Source organism: Muntiacus reevesi, chromosome 11 (assembly GCF_963930625.1).
Source record: "Muntiacus reevesi chromosome 11, mMunRee1.1, whole genome shotgun sequence".
Lineage (NCBI taxonomy): Eukaryota > Metazoa > Chordata > Mammalia > Artiodactyla > Cervidae > Muntiacus > Muntiacus reevesi.
Genome location: NC_089259.1, coordinates 41,574,778 through 41,597,255, shown reverse-complemented (window position 1 = coordinate 41,597,255; position 22,478 = coordinate 41,574,778). Strand labels below are relative to the sequence as shown.

The 22,478-nt window shown below is 34.3% G+C and overlaps 1 protein-coding gene across 2 annotated transcripts in view; it reads left to right on the top strand.

Moving 5' to 3' along the window:
• The window catches only part of KLHL1 (kelch like family member 1), a 460,807-nt gene that overhangs the window by 208,107 nt on the left and 230,222 nt on the right, over positions 1 to 22,478 (top strand). For both annotated transcript variants that reach the window (XM_065902214.1, XM_065902213.1), the window contains one exon: positions 4,438 to 4,634. In XM_065902214.1, the coding sequence (XP_065758286.1) occupies positions 4,438 to 4,634 (197 nt within the window). The remainder of the gene's footprint in view (positions 1 to 4,437; positions 4,635 to 22,478) is intronic.

Below are 22,478 nucleotides of genomic sequence, written 5' to 3'. Positions count from 1 at the left end.
AACTTCCAAGGTTGGCATTTCAGATGGAATGGCACAGGGTACACTTAATTTCCTCTGCAATGAGTTGTGACACAGTCTGTGAGTTGTTGTCAACAAGGGAGAGTTTTTATCGAGGCAGCCTTTGCTTAGTATATGCCAAAATTCAAGACTCCCAGAAGGAAAGCAGTTGTTAAGCATAAGCCACAATGTTTACATGAACAGTTTAGGCACAGTGAGCCATATATATTACTGAATAGTGGGAATCCTCTTGAAATCTATGTTTTCAGATACCAATCAAGGTCAAATCTTGCAAGCATGCCTTTTCAAGGAGAGCAGTTTAGACCTGCTGTTAGCTTGTTTATTCTTTCTGCACATATGCTACTGAGAACAATAATCAATTATAATTAAAGTCACTCTCCTAATGTTCTGAAGTCACAGTAAAAATAGAATCTATAAAGATCATACCATCTGATCTTTTTAAATTGATTTTCATATGATCAATGTTAAAAAAAAAATACAAGCATCTTCTTGAAAATTTTATTGAAGAAATTTAGATACAGTTCCTCCAAAAGTATTAAATCATGACAAAATTTTACACACATACATATATATGTATATATAATTGTTCTTATAATCAATTGCAAATAATAACAGATCTTATTATACACATTTTACCTCCCCATACTTTATATTTTATTGATATAAGTGTATGGGTACATATTTCATAAAGCATCTAAAAGCAGCATAAAATATAGGTTTCTATAATTTTTAGAATCTTTTATTTTGATGTTTACTAATATTCCATAAGTTTTAACATATATGTGTATAATTACACTAATATAATTAGTCTTAAAATCATTTAGACTGGTTGACAATATTATTGAATGACAATGTTATTGATAATGTGAAATATAAACACCTCAAATAATTTTATTGCTATTGACAAATGTCTCCTCTGTCAAATTGATCATGGTATTAAATGTTTTACTAGTTGATTATATCTGAAGAGGGTCCTTGTGCATTTATTAAAATATCGAAAGTTTGACTGCTTATAACTTTTATTATTGATAGTGTCCCTCATTTATACCAAGCTAAAATTTGGTAGCTAATTTAATTAGAAATTAATATGTAATAAAATGATTTTAATTTCCTTTGAATTTATATCCAAAGGTAAATAGAATTTACCTCTCTCTTTTCTTCATCAAATCCCTTGCTCTACTGGGAAGCAGGCTTTAGATTTCTTTGCTCTCATTCTTTCAGTGAGACTCATAAATAAAACATAATGCTCTTCATCTATTAAACATGTTAAGTTATGGGTGAAATGTCATGTTTTAAACTGAAATTGTCCCTCACCAACATATGACTTGTTAATTATAAAGGGAAATATTTCTGTAGAAATTTAAGTTTCTTTAAAATAAAGGTATCTGGCAGACACTGTTTTAAACAAGATACCAAATTTAACACCAGCAAGAGTGGGATATACTGCCATTATCACTCACTCTGTATGTATGGAGTGAAAAACATCACTTGTATTGTCTCCTACCAAAAGGTATTGGCTAAATCTAATCATGAGGAAAAATATGACTAATTCACATGAAGAGATTCTACAAAACATCTGGTCTGAACTCCACTAATATAAATGTCATGAATGACAAAATGGCTGGCAAACTGTTCCAGATTAAAGAAGACTAAAGAGATGTAGCAAGTAAATAATGTATGAGACTTCATTGTGTGTGTGTGTGTGTGTGTGTGTGTGTGTGTGTGCGTGCGCGCGTGCACACATGCACTTAGTCATATCTGACTCTTTGCAACCCCCTGGACTGTAGCCCATAGGTTCCTTTGTTCATGGGATTTTCCAGGCAAGAATACTGGAGCTGGTTGACATTTTCTACTCCAGGTGGTCTTCCCAACCCAGGAATTGAACCTGCATCTCCTGCTCTCCTGCATTGGCGGGATGATTCTTTATCACTGCACCAACTGGGAAGCCCTTGATTAGATGATGAATTTAAAAATAAAATCAGTAAAGCATCTTATCTGAACATTTGGGGAAATTTGCATTAGGGCAAATACTATTGTATCAATTCTTGACTGTAAAAAATCAAATTCATGAGTGGCTATCTAGAATGCTGTTGTTTTTAAAGAGAGACAGACTGAAGTATTCAGAATGAAATATATGTTGATTAGAAGTACTATAAAAAAATTCAGCAACATAAACACACATAGCATAAACACACAAACATATACATAAATAGAGCAAAATATTAACACTTTGTGATTGTGTTTTCCTTAGTGAAGTTAAGGAAAATGCATTTAAGTGCTTATTGTACTATTCTTGTAAATTATTGAAAGTTTTAAAAATTCAGAATAAATTTTTTGATGTGGGAAAATAAAAAGGCATTCTGCTTGTGAAGAGCTTTCTTAATAAATATCCTGTCCTTAAAAGCTTAATTTTTGAAAGTAGACAACTTCTCTTAGAATGTAATAAAAATGAATATTAATGATGAAATAAAGATACATCTAAGGAAAGAAAAATGACAGAATCAACACAAAAAGCTGGCAAGAATATCCTTCTAAATTTTAATTAGATAACAGCATAGTAATAATAAAGATTAATCAATTATTTTCCCTATGGTTTTACACTTGAGGTTCAATTTAGACACGAGATAGCTTTCAACTCAAGTATAAGCTTTAATTTATTTTTGCAGTATTATTAGTTTATATATTGCATATTGTTGTTTGAAGCTAATAATCCTGGGTGTGGATTTAGAGCTCACGCTTCTTGCTTCCCATGTAGCATCCATTCACTGGGCTTTTCATGTAGGCCTTAGTTAGCTTGTGGGCTTCCCAGGTAGCACAGAGGTAAGAAATCTGTCAAGGCAGGAGATACAAGAAATGTGGATTGGATTCCTAGGTTGAGAAGATCCCTTGAAGAAAGAAATGGCACCCCACTCCAACATTCTAGCCTGGAAAATTCCATGGGCAGAGGAGCCTGGCTGCCTTCAGTTCGTGGGGTCACAAAGAATTGGACACAACTGAGTGACTGAGCATGAAGCACAGTTAGCAGGGAGAAAAGCAAGAGTAGGGGTGAGGCAGAGTTACATCATAAAGGTTGGTGTGGTAGCAACACACATCCACCGACATGGTTCATGATGTTAGCATGTGACTTGACCCGTGTTCGGGAAAATGAGTGGAGATATTTCTAGTGAAGGGTGGTCATGTGTGTCACAGAAGCTAAGATGAAATAAAACGTTTCTGAGATTGCATGACCTGGAAAACCTCACCCAATAGAAAATCTGAATGGAACTAAACTACTAAAGACGTGCTGAATTGTTACATGAAAGAAAACCTAAATAGTTGAGCCTAGACATTTACACAGATGAGATTTCTAAATATTCCAGAAATAGCTCCATTATTTAACAAGTTATACCAGTAGTTAGAAAAGAAGGACAAGAAAAGAAACACTGAAGAGCTCAATTTTGAGGTTAACTGACCAGAAAGAGAGGAAAATTCCTCCCCTGGTGGCTCAGATGGCAAAGAATCTGCCTGCATTGCAGGAGACCCAGGTTTCTTCCCTGGGTTGGGAGGATTCCCTGGAGAAGGGAATGGCTACCCACTCCAGTATTCTTGCCTGGAGAATCCCATGGATAGAGGAGCCTGACGAGCTACAGTTTATGGGGTCGCAAAGAGTCGGACATGACTGAGTGACTAACACACAACACTGACCATAAAAAAAGAAATAGGAAATTATAATCATAGACACAGTGAGTTAAACACAATATTAGCAATGTACAACATGTGTGGTTATAAATATATATACAGATGTTAATTAAATACACATAAATATTTCATATTCATATAAACAGTGTATATATTTTCAGAAACTTAGTGCATCTTTGTTCTCCTGAGCTTATAGAAGTGTGTGTGTGCATGCATGCTAAGTTGCCTCAGTCGTGTCCAACACTTTGCCACTCCATGGACGATAGCCCACCAGGCCTCTGTCCGTGGGATTCTCCAGGCAAGATTACTAGAGTGTGTTGCCATTTCCTCCTCCAGGGTATCTTCCTGACCCAAGGATTGAACCCTCCTCTCTTGTGTCTCCTGATTGGCAGGGCAGTTCTTTACCACTAGAACCACCTAGAAAGACATGTGTTGTAAAATATTTCTCTCTTTGTTTTTGATAACTTAATTCACAACAGAAAGAACAACCATAATTCCTGTTCAGTAGGATACAGGTATTTCAGAGGAAGCTGTGTTTATGTTTGTATGATTTTGAATATCATACAAACTAAGAAATGCAAGACACCAAAAACAATTACTGGCCTTTTATGAATTATATTTTATTTGGATTATCAATTTAGGTTCAATCATTTCTAGAAGGTTGGCCTAATGTTTGGAATAATAGACTGGTACATATTATTTCATTCTTTAAACATGTTTCATAATTATTTTAATGTTTAGGTTGCTTGGAATTAAAGGAAGAAACCATTGAAAACCTTCTTGCAGCAGCTTGCCTTCTTCAGCTTCCTCAAGTAGTGGAAGTGTGTTGCCATTTCCTCATGAAGCTCTTGCATCCATCAAACTGTTTAGGAATCCGAGCCTTTGCAGATGCTCAAGGATGCATTGAATTAATGAAGGTGGCCCACAGCTACACGATGGTAAGGAAATGTGATTTTTAATAATAGTGACATAGCTGTATTGTCAGAGGTTAAAATAATTACAGCCATTGCAATCAAAATTAAAACTTAAAATTAGTTTTGAATCACTGGCACATTTTTATCATGAGACACAATGTACTGTATAGTATTTAAGAACCTCAAGGTAGAAAAGACATCACATAATGGTCTTTATTATGACTCCATTTACACTTTATAGACATTATAGATATAGATATTGACTACTTTTGATTTTAAATGATTCTTAAAATAAATTTTTCCTTAATTTCTCCTTGGGACATCTATCTTTTACATCTCTTTCCACAACTGACTTTTCCCCTCTTTTCTTTTTAGTTAAGAGCTAGCAGCTTATGCCACAAAAATTTTTCTTTTGCATTTTTCAAACAACCTCCCTACCATGGACTCGGGTTTGTGCATGCTAAGTTGCTTCAGTCATATCTGACTCTTTGAAACTCTATGGACTGTAGCCCGTCAGGCTTCTCTGTTCGTGGGGTTTCTCCAGGCAAGAATACTGGAGTGGGTCGCCATGCCCTCCTCCAGGAGATCTTCCTGACCTAGGGACTGAAGCTGCGTCTCTTAAGTCTCCTGCACTGGCAGGCAGGTTCTTTACCACTAGCACCACCTGGAAAGCCCATGGACTGAGGTGTATTAACCAACATTCAGTGCTGAAATCCTACCCCAAACGTGATGGTGTTTGGAGATGGAGGCTTTGGAGGTGAGGTCATCGTAGCAGACCCCTCAGGATGCCCTTATAAGAAGAGACACAGGAGAATTTGCTTCCCCTCTCTCTCTTTCCTGTGAGGACACAGTGAGAAGATAGCCATCTGACAGCTCAGAAGACAGTCTTTAGGGAACCCAGTAAGAATATATTTTAAATATTGGACTTTTCAGCCTTCAGAACAATAAGAAATAAATTCCTGTTGTCTAAGCCACCAAGTCTGTGGTATTTTGTTATGGCAGCCTGAGCTATCTAGTACACTTTCTATCATAGCATGATATGTTAGGTATGCATTTGTCTGTATGATTTACGGAGAAAAAAAGGATCGTGATAGTATATTTTAAAGTATTTATTGAGATAGTGAATATTGGATTTCAGAATTCCTGGGAACTTTTATACTAAAAGGGAAAATATTTAGTACGTAAATCAAATGTTGTTTTTTGTTTTTTTTTTTTTTGGTAAATTTGTCTTTCTGTACCATTTTTCATAAAAAGTTTAAATTGATTATCAGTCAGTAAATAGTCTTGTAATACTATAAGCCTATTTTATATTTTTTCTTTGATTTCTTGCTGTATGTGTAGACATATTATATATGTAGATATTTTAACAGAAGGATTAAAAGTCATTTAAAGTGTACACTTTAAATGGGTGGACTTTGTAGTATGTTCTTTAAATGTTATTTTCATTCTAGAATTGAATAATCAGTTAGAAAACTTTCATACTGATCATTTTATATCCTAGAAGCAATCATTCTAAAAGTGCTTAATACAGTACCTAGAATATAGCAAGCAATGTATAAAATGCTAATGATTTTTGCTGTTGTTACTATTAATATTATTAATGATTTGATTTTTTTATTGGAACAACCAACTCTAAAGCATAGACCTTTCCCTTTGCAACTCAAGGGAATAATTTATATGAAATAAATCTCATTAAGCCTTATAGTTGCTATTTATTTAGAAACTTTTATTTTGAGATTTAGCATCTTTTCAATTACTAATGACAGACATTTGAGTCTCCTCATTGTTATTCTTAGACAGACTCTCAATATTATTTTAATTTTCTTCTTTAATCCTTTAAGCAGATTAGCAAATTAAATAAAATGTAGAAATAAAGGAAGGAGATGCATGCTTTGTACATCTATTGTCAAATTCTTTTTTTGAAATATTCCATGACAGGGCACAGTACTACTATTCAAATTATATGAACCATATAAAATTAATGTAAACAAATACTTCATCAACCAAAATATCAAAACCCAACTGCTGTCATTTAATTATGCACATTTCATTACACTTCAGAGTTCCTGGCTTAGTTAAGCCAAAGAACAATATGCCTCCATATCCATTGGGATAATGGTCCCTTCTGGTCTGGTTTGAAATTATTAATTTAATAATAAAAATGTTTTCCTTGCAGCTGCTTGAACTGATCTGGGATTTATCACACAATAGTATCAATACAGTTTTTAAACACATTAAAAAAATATTCTCTATAGTAAACTATACATGTAAAACAGAAATATGGGGATGCCCTGGCTAAGACACTCAACATTCTAAACAACTTTATCTTCACTTATTTTTGAGACTATGGATTGATCATGTGTTGTGTTATGCTTGTAAAGATAAAAATGATTTCAAATTCTGCTGGAAACATGAAACTCCAGTGTTCTCCAGATGCTCATGGCTTACTCTTTTACTGGAAAACATTTTTTGGCCAGCTGTCTTCCTAGAGTATAATTTTCTCTTAGTTCTAATGCTTTAAAATGAGTACATCTGATATTATAATTTTTACCATATATTAGCCTCTGATCCGTGTTTAATTTTGCATATCTCATTTAATCTATTTAATCTGTGCTTCAAGAACAAACTTATTAAGCTTTTTTTCCCCTTCTTTTTAACTCCTTCAGTAGCAAAACATCTCAGGGTTTCTACTGAGTAAACTCTGTTACTGAATTAAAATATTTATTGGCTCTAAGTATGCCTTCATTGCTTAGTTTACACATGGCATTCTTTAATTTTCAATTTCCTTGCCAAGATATTTTAGATATGAACTTGATCTTACAACATTCAGATCTTAACTTGCTGTCTGTATGCCTTTGCTTTTTATATATTTTGCTGTTTCCTTTGGAAATTTCACTTATTTGAATTCAGCTATTGATTTTGTGTGATTCCAAAATCTTTCAGGGAAACTGATCCTGCTTGGCAGTGGTTCATGTGTGAAATATTGGAAAATTTTGATTGCGAGCTCAATATTAGAAGTGTGAAATAAATTCTGAAACATTAATTTACATTTTGGGTGCATGAATATACAGATACCAACAAGAAAATTGAAGGAAATAGTTTCTCTTACTCTATTAGAGTTCATTATGAAACCTGTTTTTAATTCTGGACATCTCATTTTAAAAACATTAGAGAGCAACAAACAGAAGTAGATGAGAATTATAAGAACAGCAAATATTTAATAACCATGAAATATGAAGAAAAGTTGAAAAGATTTGATCTCTATGACTAAATAATATCAGAACATGGAAATAGATATCTTTGTGTATTTGATAGAATGAATTTTTGTTTGAAAAAACACCATTTGTGTTTTCTCATTCTGTTTTTAATTTTAGTAGTATAAACTTCTTTTCAATTTAAATATCATAGGAAAGAATAATATTGGAGTTGAAGTGCTTTGTGTGATGATAGATGAAGGGTCTGGAGTCTCCTTCCATCTTCTGATTTTTCTTTCTCTGCTCGCTTGGGTATTTCTACTAATCACCAACATCACTTCCTACTAAGGTCAGCTCTGCCTTTAGAGGAGACTCCCGGATCTTCTTTTTTAAGAAATCCTCTCTCCATATGGTTCTGGGTTAGACTTTGACAATTGAAAGCATTCATGCAAGATATAGGAAGTGGAAATGAAGGAGAATTCATTATTTCCTCACAGGTAGATGCAGGCAGATACGTGGACAAATGGAAACTTGAAGTAACTTCTAAGTGAGCACTGGAAAGTAATTGGCTTCAGTGCTGTAGACTGAGACAGTTGATTGGAGATTTCTGGAGGTTCTTGAGGAGTTCAGTGCCTTTGTAAAGTGCTTGTTAGGACAGTTCATATTGAGCAGAAGTAGAAATCATTAGCAGAAAGTTCTCTGACCTTCACTTCCACAGCTTTTTCCATGGCTATCTAGGTCTCCAATTCCCTATCCAAAATCTATTTTACATAGAACACATGGTTTGTTTTTCTAATTCAACGATGTCTTAAACACATACCCCAAAATAGTAGATTTAAACTCCACATTTTGATAGAAGTGATTCTCCCCACCTAACTTCTGAACAACTGCCTGGGAATTTTTCCTTAAAAAATGAATTAATTGCATCACTTCTCAATATGTCTGTGAATTCCTTTCACTTGTTCTTTACTCATGATAGTTCTTTTATCTAGAATCTCTGGTTTCTAATTCCAAATAACCACCCTCACTTCCCAGTTTAGGTTCATGCATGCCTAAGAAATATTTTAAATTTTCTCATGGCATTCTCTGTCTTATTTAAATTCTTAGTATTCCTTTTGTTAGCACTATATGGTGTCACCATACATTTTCCTATGCAATTAATTATCCCTTATGTCTTTATGACTGATCTTCACAACTACATTATGAATTCTTTGTGATTGAGAACAGGTCTTTCCACTGAGATTTGTTTTTCCCAAGTACCTGCATGTGTAATATATTAACTAATTCCTATAGTGCCAATGAATATTTAGAATTACTATTCTTAGAACTCCTGAATTCAGTTATTCAGCAAAACTATCCATGTTTTTCCTCTAACTTCTAATGACATATCCTATTATTATTTTCTTGTTCACACAATTCCAGCTACGCTGTTCCTCTTGCTATTTTTTTACTACAGCAAGCATACTATCACCAGATGACCTTTGTGTTGTTCTTTCTTACTTCTGCTGGAAATGCTGTTCTACCAAATATTTATATACTTTCTCTGCCTTATTCAGCTTTCTGCTCAAATGTCACTTAGACAGAAATCTCTTCTCTGAATATTCTATTAAAAGTGACATTACTTTCAAAACTCTCTCTTTCTTTAAAGTGTTTTCTATCCTTTAGAGTACTTTTATTCTACTTTCATATTATTAATTTTTTGTTAAGGGTTGTTGTTGTTCACTTCTGCCATAATGTGGTATCTCCTTGATAGCATCTATTTAATTTTCTATAGCTTGGAGACCTAGATAGATGTCTCTTCATAGCATTCATTGTTGAAAGGGGAAGTTACTGTTGACTACTATGTACCAGAAGCTGTAGAAAGATACAATGGTGACCAAAATAGGCATATGTTGCCCTTGTTATTCAGTCACTAGGTTGTATCCAACTCTTTGCAACCCCATGGACTATAGTGCTCCAGGCTCCTCTATCCTTCACTATCTTCTGGGGTTTGCTCAGATTCATATCCATTGAGCCAGTGATGCTAACTATCTCATCCTCTGCTGTCCCTTTTTCCTTTTGCCTTCAATATTTCCCAACATCAGGGTCTTTTCCAAAGAAATTGTAGGATGATATAGGAGATCAAAACAGGAAAAGCTTTGTCAGTGCAAAATTTTGCAGGGTTTAAGGAGACTTTGTTAAAGATTTGTGCTGTTATATTAAAATAAAGATATAACATTGAACATTTCTGAGCAAGCAAGAGCCACAATTTAATTTTAGGACTGATCTTCAGATTGGCCTGAGGAGAAGGCAAGAAGAAAGACCAAGAATAAGATTAGTATTTCATAAGAGGCATATATGTATATTTACACACACTGGGTGAGTGAGAAAGAAAAAGAGAAACTGAGGTAGCTCCTGACATTTTGCTTGATGGCAATGCTTATCTCTACTGGTGCTGGTGGTGCACAAGTTAAATACATAGTATATATCAGACTTTTTGTTTTTTCCTATGTTTCCCTTTACTTGCTTGGTCACATATTAAAAAGCAGAGACATTACTTTGCCAAAAATGTCCATAGAGTTATGATTTATTTTTCCAGTAGTCATGTATGGATGTGAGCATTGGACCATAAAGAAGGCTGAATGCTCTTGAAGAACTGATGCTTTTGAACTATGGTGCTGGAGAAGACTCTTGAGAGTCCCTTGGACTGTAAGGAGATTGAGTCAATCCTAAAGGAAATCAATTCTGAATATTCAGTGGAAGGACTGGTGATTAAGCTGAAGCTCCAATATTTTGGCCACCTGATATGAAGAGCTGACTCAGAAAAGACCCTGATGCTGGGAAAGATTGAAGTCAGGAAGAGAATGGGATGACAGAGGATGAATTAGTTGGATGGCATCACTACCTCAACGGACATGAGTTTGAGCAAGCTCAGGAGATGCTGAAGGCCAGGGGGAAGCCTGGTGCACTGCAGTCCATGGTATCACAAAGAGTTGGACATGACTGAGAAATTGAACAACAATATATCAAGCATTGCTCTACATTTAAAAGTTAAATGAACTTTTAAAATTTAATATTTTCACAACTCCTGCAAAGTATGTGTTATATCCATTCTAAAATGAAATTAAAAGATGCTTACTCCTTGGAAGGAAAGTTATGACCAACTTAGACAGCATATTAAAAAGCAAAGACATTAATTTGTCAACAAAGGCCCATCTAGTCAAGGCTATGGTTTTGCCAGTGGTCATGCATGGATGTGAGAGTTGGACTATAAAGAAAGCTGAGCGCCGAAGATTTGATGCTTTTGAACTGTGGTGTTGAGAGTTCCTTGGACAGCAAGGAGATTCAACCATTTCATCCTAAAGGAGATCAGTCTTGGGTGTTCATTGGAAGGACTGATTTTGAAGCTGAAACTCCAAAATTTTGGCCACCTGATGCGAAGAGTTGACTCATTTGAAAAGACCCTGATGCTGGGAAAGATTGAGGGCAGGAGGAGAAGGGGACGACAGAGTATTAGATGGTTGGATGGTATCACCGACTCAATGGACATGGGTTTGGGTGGACTCCAGGAATTGGTGATGGACAGGAAGGCCTGTTGTGCTATGGTTTATGGGATCACAAAGAGTCGGACACGACTGAGCGACTGAACTGAACTGAAGGTTTAGGGAGGCTAAATAACCTACTCAAGAATAGTAGAACATGCTAGAATGGAGATTTAAATCTGACAGTGTCTTACTACAAACTTAAAACTCTGTTTAATGTGCTAATATATTTACATATCACTCAGAAGATCAAGTTAGATTCCTGATATCCAGAATATTTCAAGGCATGGATTACTTGAGACAAATGGACACTATAAACCTGTAACATGGATAAGATCAAAGAATTCTGTAAAGATTTTACTCCTCAGTTTTACCATTTCCCTGTTCACTTCGCGTTTACTTTCTACCCAGTGCTACCAGCATGCCTTGAAAGATTCCACAATGTTTACTCTAGAAGCAGAAGCAGTTCCAGTAAGACTAATGGGAGGCTGCTATGATCAGTCAGTAGCTTCGAAAAGCAGGTGTTTCACAGATGGAGCATAAAGCCTTCCAAACTCAGTATAAGAGCAGCAGCCCTTTCAAAGGCCAGAACCCAAAGCTCCTGTACATTGTTCACTTGTCCTTCAGAGATGTAAAAGTAATGCCAGAGAAAATAAACTTTATTGATGTGGTTTCTGTTTATGGTTTTGAAATATCTGACATTGCTCATGATTCCTAGTCAGCAGCAATTTTTTTTTTAATCTTTACCAGAAGTCCTACAAATAAACCATAAACAAGAATTTGCTTTGAGAGAACAAATGGAATTTAAATGTCTTTGTTTTCCTACATTGCCAAAATAAAGTTCACTTCATCCATATTCTCCTCAGGACTCCTATGTGATGTATTAGTACTAAAATTTGCTGTGAACATTTTTTTTTTTTTTTTTTTTTTGGTTTGTTTTTCATTCATTGCTTTGTGTTAGTCCCTTTGGGTATCTCATTTGCAGACGTGGTGTGAATAATGAGTTTAAATCAGTATGTGAATGTCAACTTGAAACTTTGCCAAATTTGATTTTCAGAATTTCTTTGTAAATTGGTAAGAAGTGAAGGTGTTGAGTGAGTGTAGTAAGTTCCTTGAAGGACAACTACCTATGCTTAATCCTCACAAGCAGTGAGAAGCATGCAGAGGCCTCTAGAGAAAGGAACCTCCTCTCATCTTGTTTTTTATTATGTTTTCCTTTACTTGCTTTGTCCCTAAATTAGACAACTCTTAACAGGCAGTTTTAATTTGTGTTATTACTCACAGTCATTGGTAAAATTCTAGTCTATTTCCTACAACTGGAAGTTGATTTGAGTGGAAGTGTTTTAAAAAATTGTCTTAAAAAAAAAATTGTCTTTAAATTGCTTAGTGTTGTGCACAAACAGGATATTCAGATTACACCAGATAAACTGACAGAAATATATAATAAATAGTAATATTATAATAAATAATTATTCACTTATGCAATTGCAGTTTGACTATATAAAACTTCTTAATTGTTAGGGTTCTAGAAAATAACCACAATAAAATGTGCAATTATGATAGTTTCAAAGACTAATTAAGCATACTCACAGAGGATCCAAGGAAAATTTTAAGCTTTTTAAGGATTCATTTTAGACAAAGTCCATTTCTTCTATTCAGATGCTCTTTGAGTATGTTTCTATTTTAGGTTTTCATATTCAAACTGAAGATATTCTATTTTAAGCCATGAGTCTTTCTGCATTGTTGTTGATAATGGTGTAGATGATAATATTCCCCTACTTGAAAAACACTCCATTCATTGTAGGAATTTTTTCATTTACATGTTCTGATTTTATTTTCATTTCTTCTACTGGACTATTTCTAAAACACAGTGATTCAGCACACAGGTGTATAAAGTCACACCACATGCACACACACACACACACACACAAGCAAAATCTACTATTAAAATTATTTAAATGTATTAGGTTATTTGGGGCTTCCCAGGTAAAAGAATCCTCCTGCGAAGAAGGAGACACAGGAGATGCCACTCCAGTATTCTTGCCTAGAGAATCCTATGGACAGAGACGCTTGGTGGCCTATGGTCCACAGGGTTATCTACCAGATTTAAATCTTTTGTTGAGTTGTTATATCATGAGTTGATTCTGTGGAACAATAATACAATGAATGAAATTCCAAGAAGGAACACTAATGTCAAAAAATACCCTATAAACCCAAATCTAAAGGATTTTCAGAGTCACTTGTAAGTAGTATTTAATTATTTGAATTATTTAATCTATAGAATTTCATTCTATGATAAATAATATTTCTACTTTGTTAGAATAGCTCTAAAAGTGCTTCCTAGGTGATGACAGAGAAGGCAATGGCACCCCACTCCAGTACTCTTGTCTGGAAAATCCCATGGACGGAGGAGCCTGGTAGGCTGCAGTCCATGGGGTCACTAAGAGCCGGACACGACTGAGCGACTTCACTTTCACTTTTCACTTTCACACACTGGAGAAGGAAATGGCAACCCACTCCAGTGTTGTTGCCTGGAAAATCCCAGGGATGGGGGAGCCTGGTGGGCTGCCGTCTATGGGGTCGCACAGAGTCGGACACGACTGAAGTGACTTAGCAGCAGCAGCAGGTGATGCCAGAAGGAAAAGCCAGAAACCTTTTGGCTATAGTGCCTTTCATTTTTCAAATCAGTTCTTCAACAATGAAATCAATAATTTGCTTTTGTTCTGAATTTTTAAATGCTTATGAAAAACTCTGATTTTCTATGCATATGAAAGTTTCACTTTATTACAAAAATTTGCACCTTATGAACTAATGTTATAAAATATTTATATTTTCTGATGAGATAATGAATTACTCATCAGGGATCTAATTTTTTTAATGCTTCCATTTAGATTTTTCTTCCACTGTCACTTCTGTTAAGGACTACACTTGTGCTTAAAGATCTTTAATAGTACTTTTTAAAAGAGGAATAAAAGGAAGAGGGATCGATTATAGTTCACAGGAAACATGCTAAATCAATCCTTGCTTGAGGGGAAGCCCAGTCTGCCCTTTGTACACAAGGCAGCATAGAGCTGGGGCTGATCATTATCTCAAAATAATACTTTCAGAAATGTACAACTAGACACAATTCAACAAAAAATAACTTCTAATAGAATTTTGGATGCTCCTTCCAGACCCCAAGTTACTCTAAATATGTTAAATTTTCTGTACAGAGGTGGACCTAATATTCCTTGAGGCACAAACTACATCTGACTTGCTCACTGTTATATTCTTAATTCTTAGGATAACATCTTACTCATTGTAGAAACCCAACAAATGATATTTGCAAGAAATAATAAATGAGTTCTTTCACATATTAATAATTTTAAATGCTTTTAAAATTTACCAACTTAAATATGAATATTAATACTTTTAAGTGATGCATATTATCTCTGAGCTCTCCAGGTGACTCAGTGGTAAAGAAGCCACCTGCCAAGCGGGAGATGTGGGTTCAATCCCCTTGTGGAAAAGATCCCCTGGAGAAGAAAATGGCTACCCACCCCAGTATTGCTGCCTGGGAAATCCTGTGGACAGAGGAGACTGGTCCATGAGGGTTGCCAAGACATGACTCAGTGACTAACCAACAGCACTCTACTCTACAATAATTAAAAATATTTATGCGGTACCTACATTTACTTTTCATATCTCTTTATTACAAACTTTGCGACCCCATGGACTGTAGTCCGCCAGGATCCTTTGTTCATGGGGATTCTCTAGGCAAGGACATTCGAGTGGGTTGCCATGCCCTTCTCCAGGGGATCTTCCCGACCCAGGGATCGAACCCGGGTCTCCTGTGTTGCAGGCGGATTCTTGACTGTCTGAGCCACCAGGGAAGCCAAAAAATATAAATAGTAAATGCTTATAGAATGTATGATAATCTCAAAGTTCATTAGCTATTTTTTTAATCAGCAATTTCTAAACGTTTTAGTAAGTAACATTTTTTGTTCCACCTCTGTGTATGTATATTTTTAAACTGAGTTTTCAGTGGACCTATTTAATATCCACAGTCAATATTCAGTAGTTTTGATTATTTATAATAAAAACTATTCATATAAATTTGATTTTCATTGACAATCTTCTTGATACCCATAAATATATGTAAAACCTTGTGATTTAACAGAAAGAATATGTACTACAAAGAATTAACAGTAGGCCAAATGTATCCAATTGTCACATATGATAGCTAATTATATAAAATAATACACCATTAAAAGTTTCTAGATGACAGAAAGGTGAAATTAACAAAGATTTAATAAAGGAGATTCAAATCCTGACCTAAGTAAATTAAAGAAATAATTTACTTTAATTGATGGGTTTTATTCTGATAAGTGTCCTATTGTATTTTTTTATATAAGACAATCTTTACTTGCACAACAAAAAAAATCTATTTTAGTTTTGTTAGAGTTATATAATTTATAATTAGTAAAAAGCTTTCTGGAAAATTATGAAGTTTAAACATTTTCAAACAAAATGGACTATTTCTTCAATACTAAATCTAAGCAGATTTATTTAAAGACTCAGATTACTAAAGCCAGATATACTACTCTAAGAATTTGTTAAACATAATTTGCATTTTAATTTGTTCTACAGTTAGAGGAACAAGAAGAGATTGCAAATATATGGATATAGATGGAATTCATTTCTTCTCCCATTCTATTTGAAAGGAAAATGACCTGATTATTAATGCATGAAGCATTGTTTCTATTTTTACTTCTGACATATGGAAAAGAATAAATGAAGATAACTATGAGATGAAAACGCAGGATTAAAGGAAATTTAGAAAAAGTACATACTTTTCAAAAGAAATGTATTGTAGTTGAACTAGAAAGAAATTGATGAAGCTAAAATTAGATTTACTATAGGTAGTTAGTGACTAAGACATATATGAATACATTTATATATACAAAAAAATCTTTAATAACATTGCAAATATTAATCAGAAGAAAGTCTGTATTTTAAGTAGTAAACTCTGTAATAACTCTCATTTGTATGGCTTCAAATATTGACATTTACCACATATATAACACATATCATGGTCACCATTATCATATTATTTTTATATATAAAAAGTTTGCAAATTTGACAGAGAACTAAAAGAAGCATAAAAAATATAAAAATTAATTAGGATATCATCTTCATTAGTTAGGTTTGCCTTGTCATATGTGCTAACAGATATCATTTGAGGATGTAGTAATGAACTTATTTTTCTTTGAAATAATAATGTGGCAAATTATATTTTCTTAATTTTTCAGAAAGGTTATAGGAAAAGTTGTCATTAAATATTAAAAATTTGAAAGTCTCAAATATGGTCAAAGAGTTGGTTTGTAGGTGCCCAACCACTTGGTATACATTTAACAGACTGCTTCAGTAGGTAAAAAGCCTTTAGTGATTTGTGATAGTTTGATTGTCAGTAGATTTAAGCATCACTTGGCATAGGAAAGAATATTATTTTACTAGAGCATTTAGAATAAAAAATGGACAGTCTGATGAACTCACTTGAAATCTATCACTGTAAATTGACACTCTCTTTTTCTACTTTTAAAATCATAAAATGCTCTGAGAATTATTGCCTTATTTTTTTCAAGAAGGCAGACATATGAGTGATCTATCCCTGCTTAGTACAAATAAAACTTGATAATAACCATAACTTAAGGTAAACAATACTAAAATTTATAAGCTACTAATAGTAAATTCATCTTTTGATAGCTGAAGCCTTGGAGCTGGAAATGGATGAATCTTCAGTTTCCAAGCCAAAAATTAAAATAAATAAATAAATAAATTCTAATAGATCAACAGATGAAAAACTTACTGACCAAGATTCAGTTTGGGTGAACATCATAATAGAGTATAACCATCAGCTCTTCATTCAGTGATATTCCCTAATATCAAATATTAGTAGAAAATAAATGTATCTTACTGATCACAAAACCAAAAATTGATATAGTAATCTAGAGTGTCCTTTGGTTACTTAAAAAAGCCAATATAATGTATACTAGAATTAGATTTTAAACATACATTATTCCCTACAAATATTACTTTTTAGCTGTTTTAACTCAAAGCTATCATTGGTTAGGTGTGAGAAATATGCCACGCCTAGAATTTAGAGTTCAATCACACCATGGGAAATATGTGTCCAAGATGGTGAAAAGCATGTTCCAAAATCAAGCGAATTATCTACCATTATTAATTTAATGGCTGCTTTAATTGCTAAAAAATTAAATTAAAATGTGTATTTATTTTTTATTTACAACTTATGGAATATTATTGTTATTTGGTCACAAGTCATGTCCAATTCTTTGTGACCCCATGAATTTCAGCATGCCAGTCTTCTCTTTCCTTTGCTATCTCCCTGAGTTTGCTCAAACTCATGCCCATTGAGTCAGTGATGCCATCCAACTGTCTCATCCTCTGTCACTTCCTTCTCATCTTGCACTCAATGCTTCCCTGCAATGGAGTCTTTTCCAATGAGTTGTCTCTTCACATCAGTTGGGCAAATTGCTGGAGCTTCAGCTTCAGCATCAGTCCTTCCAATGAATATTCAGAGTTGATTTCCTTTGAATTGATTGCCTTGTTGTTCAAGGGATTCTCAAGAGTCTTTTCCAACACCACAGTTCGAAAACATCAATTCTTCAGCACTCAGCCTTCTTTATGTTCCAACTCTTACATCCATACATAACTACTGAACAAACCATAGCTTTGACTATATGGAATTTAGCTGGCAAAGTGATGTCTCTGCTTTTTAATACACCATCCAGGTTTGTCGTAGCTTTTCTTCTATAGGACAAGTATGAATATAATAGTCCATATATTATATAGATATATATAGATGTTGATTAGTTCTTGATTTGAAAGAAAGAAGCAAACATATAAAACATGCTGGAGTTGATGGATAGGAACTAATCAAAAAAACATTAATTGGTGTGACAAGACAGTCAAATAATACATGTATTCATTCTCTAAAAAAATGGTGAGCATGTTTTCAAGTTGGTATCTATAGAACAAGATTGTTCTCCTTAAATCTATATACTACATGAAATATTTTATCTATATTTTGATAATATATGAAATATTATATAGTTTTAAAGGAGAACAAACTTGTCCTATGGAAGAAAAGCTATGACAAACATGGACAGTGTATTAAAAAGCAGAGACATCACTTTGCCAATAAAGGTCTGAAGAGTCAAAGCTATGATTTTCTAGTAGTTATGTATGGATGTGAGGGTTGAACTATAAAGAAGGCACCAGTGTTGTTTTATATCTTTGCTTCTTTTTTCAATGTAAATCTTTAGAAAGACTAGAGCACTCAAACACTTCATTGTAAAAGTAACACAAATTGTATTTAGAAGCTACTGTTTATTATTAAAACATGTTAAGAAAAAGAAAAGAAAGAAAAAGGAGGAGTTGTTTCTTATAGGAAAAATACCAAAATAAAGATGTCGGGCAGAAAAGCAAGTCTTTTATCATCATTTTTAGCCAAATACAGCATAATAGTTTTTCTCTTGATAGCAGTATGTGTCAAATATATATTATTTTGATACATACATATGTATACAAGATTTTTGACATGATTCATTTAACAAAACTAGACATTTTCTTTAATTATATGCTTAATTTATGTTTATTGTATTCAATATCTTCAACTATCATCTATCACAGATAAAGGAAGTATTTGCACAATTTCTGAAATGCCAAGGACCTAACAGAGAATAACATTTCTTGTTAGCATATCTTGAGGCCTTTCCCTTGGTTTGACTTAGGTGTTTTTACATACATTAGTACAGCATCCCTATGAAATAGGTAAAATATTGTTCTTATTTTACAGATGAGAAATCGAAGACACAACAAGATTAAATGTCTTGCACAAAGTCACCCAGCTAATGAATTGTAGATCTTGAATTTTGAATTTTCGAACACAAGTATGAACCACTTTGTCCCACTGCCTTAGATTAAACTGATAAATATCACTTTACTGGAAAAGTATATCATCCAAAATTTAAGGTAATTTTTTCAAACGTGATCTTCTTGAGAAAGCAACAAAGAAAACAGATATATGGGCCTTAGTGTAAGGTTAAATAGTGTGGAAAAGAAAAGTGAAAGTGTTAGTCGCTCAGTCACGTCTGACTTTTTGCAACCCCATGGACTGTAGTCTGCCAGTCTCCTCTGTCCATGGGATTTCCCAGACAAGAATCCTGGAAAGGGTTGCGATTCCCTTCTCCAAGGGATCTTACCAACCCAGAGATTGAGTCTGGGTATCCTGCATTGCAGAGCAGATTCTTTACCATCTGAGCCATCATAGAAGCCATAAATATCAATCGTTGTCACTGTTGTTTAGTCACTAGGTCTTGTTGAACTCTTTTGTGATATACTCCAGGAGATCGCCCCGACTCAGGGATCGAATCCAAGTCTCTTGCATTTCTTACATTGGCAGGTGGATTCTTTACCTGAGCCACCAGGGAAGCCAGATAAATATCAAACATGAACCAAATATGTAAAGTGCATCGGAAGTATAAAGTGCAAGACTAATGGACAACATTATAATTATAATATTTTTATCACCACACCTAGGTTTGCCTCTAAACTTGCAGACAATGGAAGTGATTTATTTTGCTCTGTACGTGACATTATCAGATTACTAGTAAGGTATTTGATAAAGTTTCTTTTCACTGAAGGAAGATGTCTTCAGTTTTTTCCAAAGGAAATGTTATTGTAATTGCAGCTCTGTTTTAGTTCTTTATTGACTAGATTTTCTTATGGCAGAAAAATATATGCCCCCAGTTATTTGATCAGTAAGATCATTTACATTTTAAAATACAAAAGCCCCCTGGTTATCTGCCAAGTTGGTGCTGAAACAGCATGAGTCGTTAATTGTTATGCAGAAATAGACTTTATGAATATGCTAAAATGACAGAGGGGTTAATATTTATGACTGTTTCTGCATTTGTATTTTTAATTTTTCTGTTCATTTCCTGTGCAGGCTTTACTTTATGACTTCATGCAGAGGTGAATTAATGTTTGTGAGGTTTTTGTATCAGAGATAATATATGAACAAACAAGTGTTTGCTGATCTCTCTTTCTCTCTTAAGAACATGTGAGAATGAAAAATTCTAATGAATAAGAATCTTTTACATTCATCATTAGACTTTGTTCTGTGACTATTTTTAGTATGAAAAGGCATGTTTCCATAAGATAAAGAGCTCAAGGCTTTCATAATTTATGTAAAATCTAATATTCTTAAGGACACATCAAAGAAGCACAAATAAATACTCAAGAAAACCCACTTATGTCTTACTTATTACTCATCAATTTAGTCATCTTATTTGTTTTTAATTCAATAATGTTACTTTAATTTTTGTCCTCTTTTTCTTTCTGATATATGTGAAGTAACTTTAAATATAGAAGTCTACACGGTGACATTGATTTAGAAACATCACTTTTATTATAACCATTTCATGAGTACTGCCTGATTATCTGTTAAAATAACATTGTCAACTACAAATGGACTAATGCTTTATACCTTTTAACATATATTTAACTATCCTAATTTTCTTTTAAAATGATATTAACCTAGGAGTCACATGTTGGGCAGTTGACAATCTCACATACGTTTTAAATGAACGGGAATTCTGATAAAGATGGTAAGCACTCTTTTCACAGCTCCTTTTATAAAACTCTTTGAAATGAATGGATGGAAATAAAAATTAAGGAGAAAATGTAACCAGATTTGAATTAGATAATTGTTAAGTCAATAATGTAAATCGTGAAGGACAAAAGTTGCCAAATAAGTAAATTTAGGCAAAAAGCAAAAGGGAAACACCAATTTGACAGATATATCTTTTTCATTTGTATCATGATATAAGCAGGGGAGTTATGTCAGAAGATGGGTTATACTTGGAAGACAAGAAAGGACATGGCTGGATCATAAGAGAAATGAGGGTACTCCGTTTATGCTTTATCAACAAAATTAGAATAACAGAAGAAGCAGAGCTGACAGAAACATTCTCAACTTTTTTTTTTTTTTTTCCGCCAATTATAACCTTAACATGTGAATGAGGCAAGGCCAAATAGATAAAGAAAGAAAGTGAAGTCACTCAGTCGTGTCCAACTCTTTGCGACCGTATGGACTGTCGCCTACCTGGTTCTCCAGCCATGGAATTTTCTAGGCAAGAATACTGGAGTGGGCTGCCATTTTCTTCTCCAAAAGGTAAAATAACCAGCTCTCAAATGGTTCCTAATGCCAGATTAGTTCATGATGGTGAAAGACACACTTATTCATATCTTCAGATTTCATATTTCAGGCATGTGTTACCAAGATTTTTAAACTATATTTCAGAAATTCCTAGAGGCACAAAATATTGTTGAAAATTCTGAATAGCTTATATGTTTGATCACAAGGCATGTGAGAAGCAGTGTCTGAATAAATAGCTGGAAAATTAGGATATGGTCAATGTGAAGGGACCCTAACATAATAATAAATATTTTGCATATTCTTCCCATAATTAAATGGGAATATTGAAAAGCTTTTATGTGGGAGAATGACACAACTGTGCTTTACAAAGATGATGGAGAGGAGGATGTAGTTAATTGATTAAAGGAAGGACACACACTAGAAACCAGGAGAACTGCTGGAGGCCGTTGCAATACTGTTCTTTATGAAACAGCTGCATCTAGACTCTAACAGATAGGCTGAGTCTGCAACAAATGTTGCAGAGGTGAAAAGCAATTGATGAAAATAGGAAACTATATCCCACTGAGCCTGACCTTTGTGTTGTGCTGTTATGGTTGACTCTAAGCTATATTAGGTTTGTGCTTTGATGATACATGTCCAATTATAAAAAGAAAAAAAATAGTAACTGGCTATTATAATGGAGAAGGCAACGGCAACCCACTCCAGTACTCTTGCCTGGAAAACCCCATGGACGGAGGAGCCTGGTAGGCCGCAGTCCATGGGGTCGCTAGGAATTGGACACGACCGAGCGACTTCACTTTCACTTTTCACTTTCCTGCATTGGAGAAGGAAATGGCAACCCACTCCAGTATTCTTGCCTGGAGAATCCCAGGGACGGGGGAGCCTGGTGGGCTGCCGTCTATGGGGTCGCACAGAGTCGGACACGACT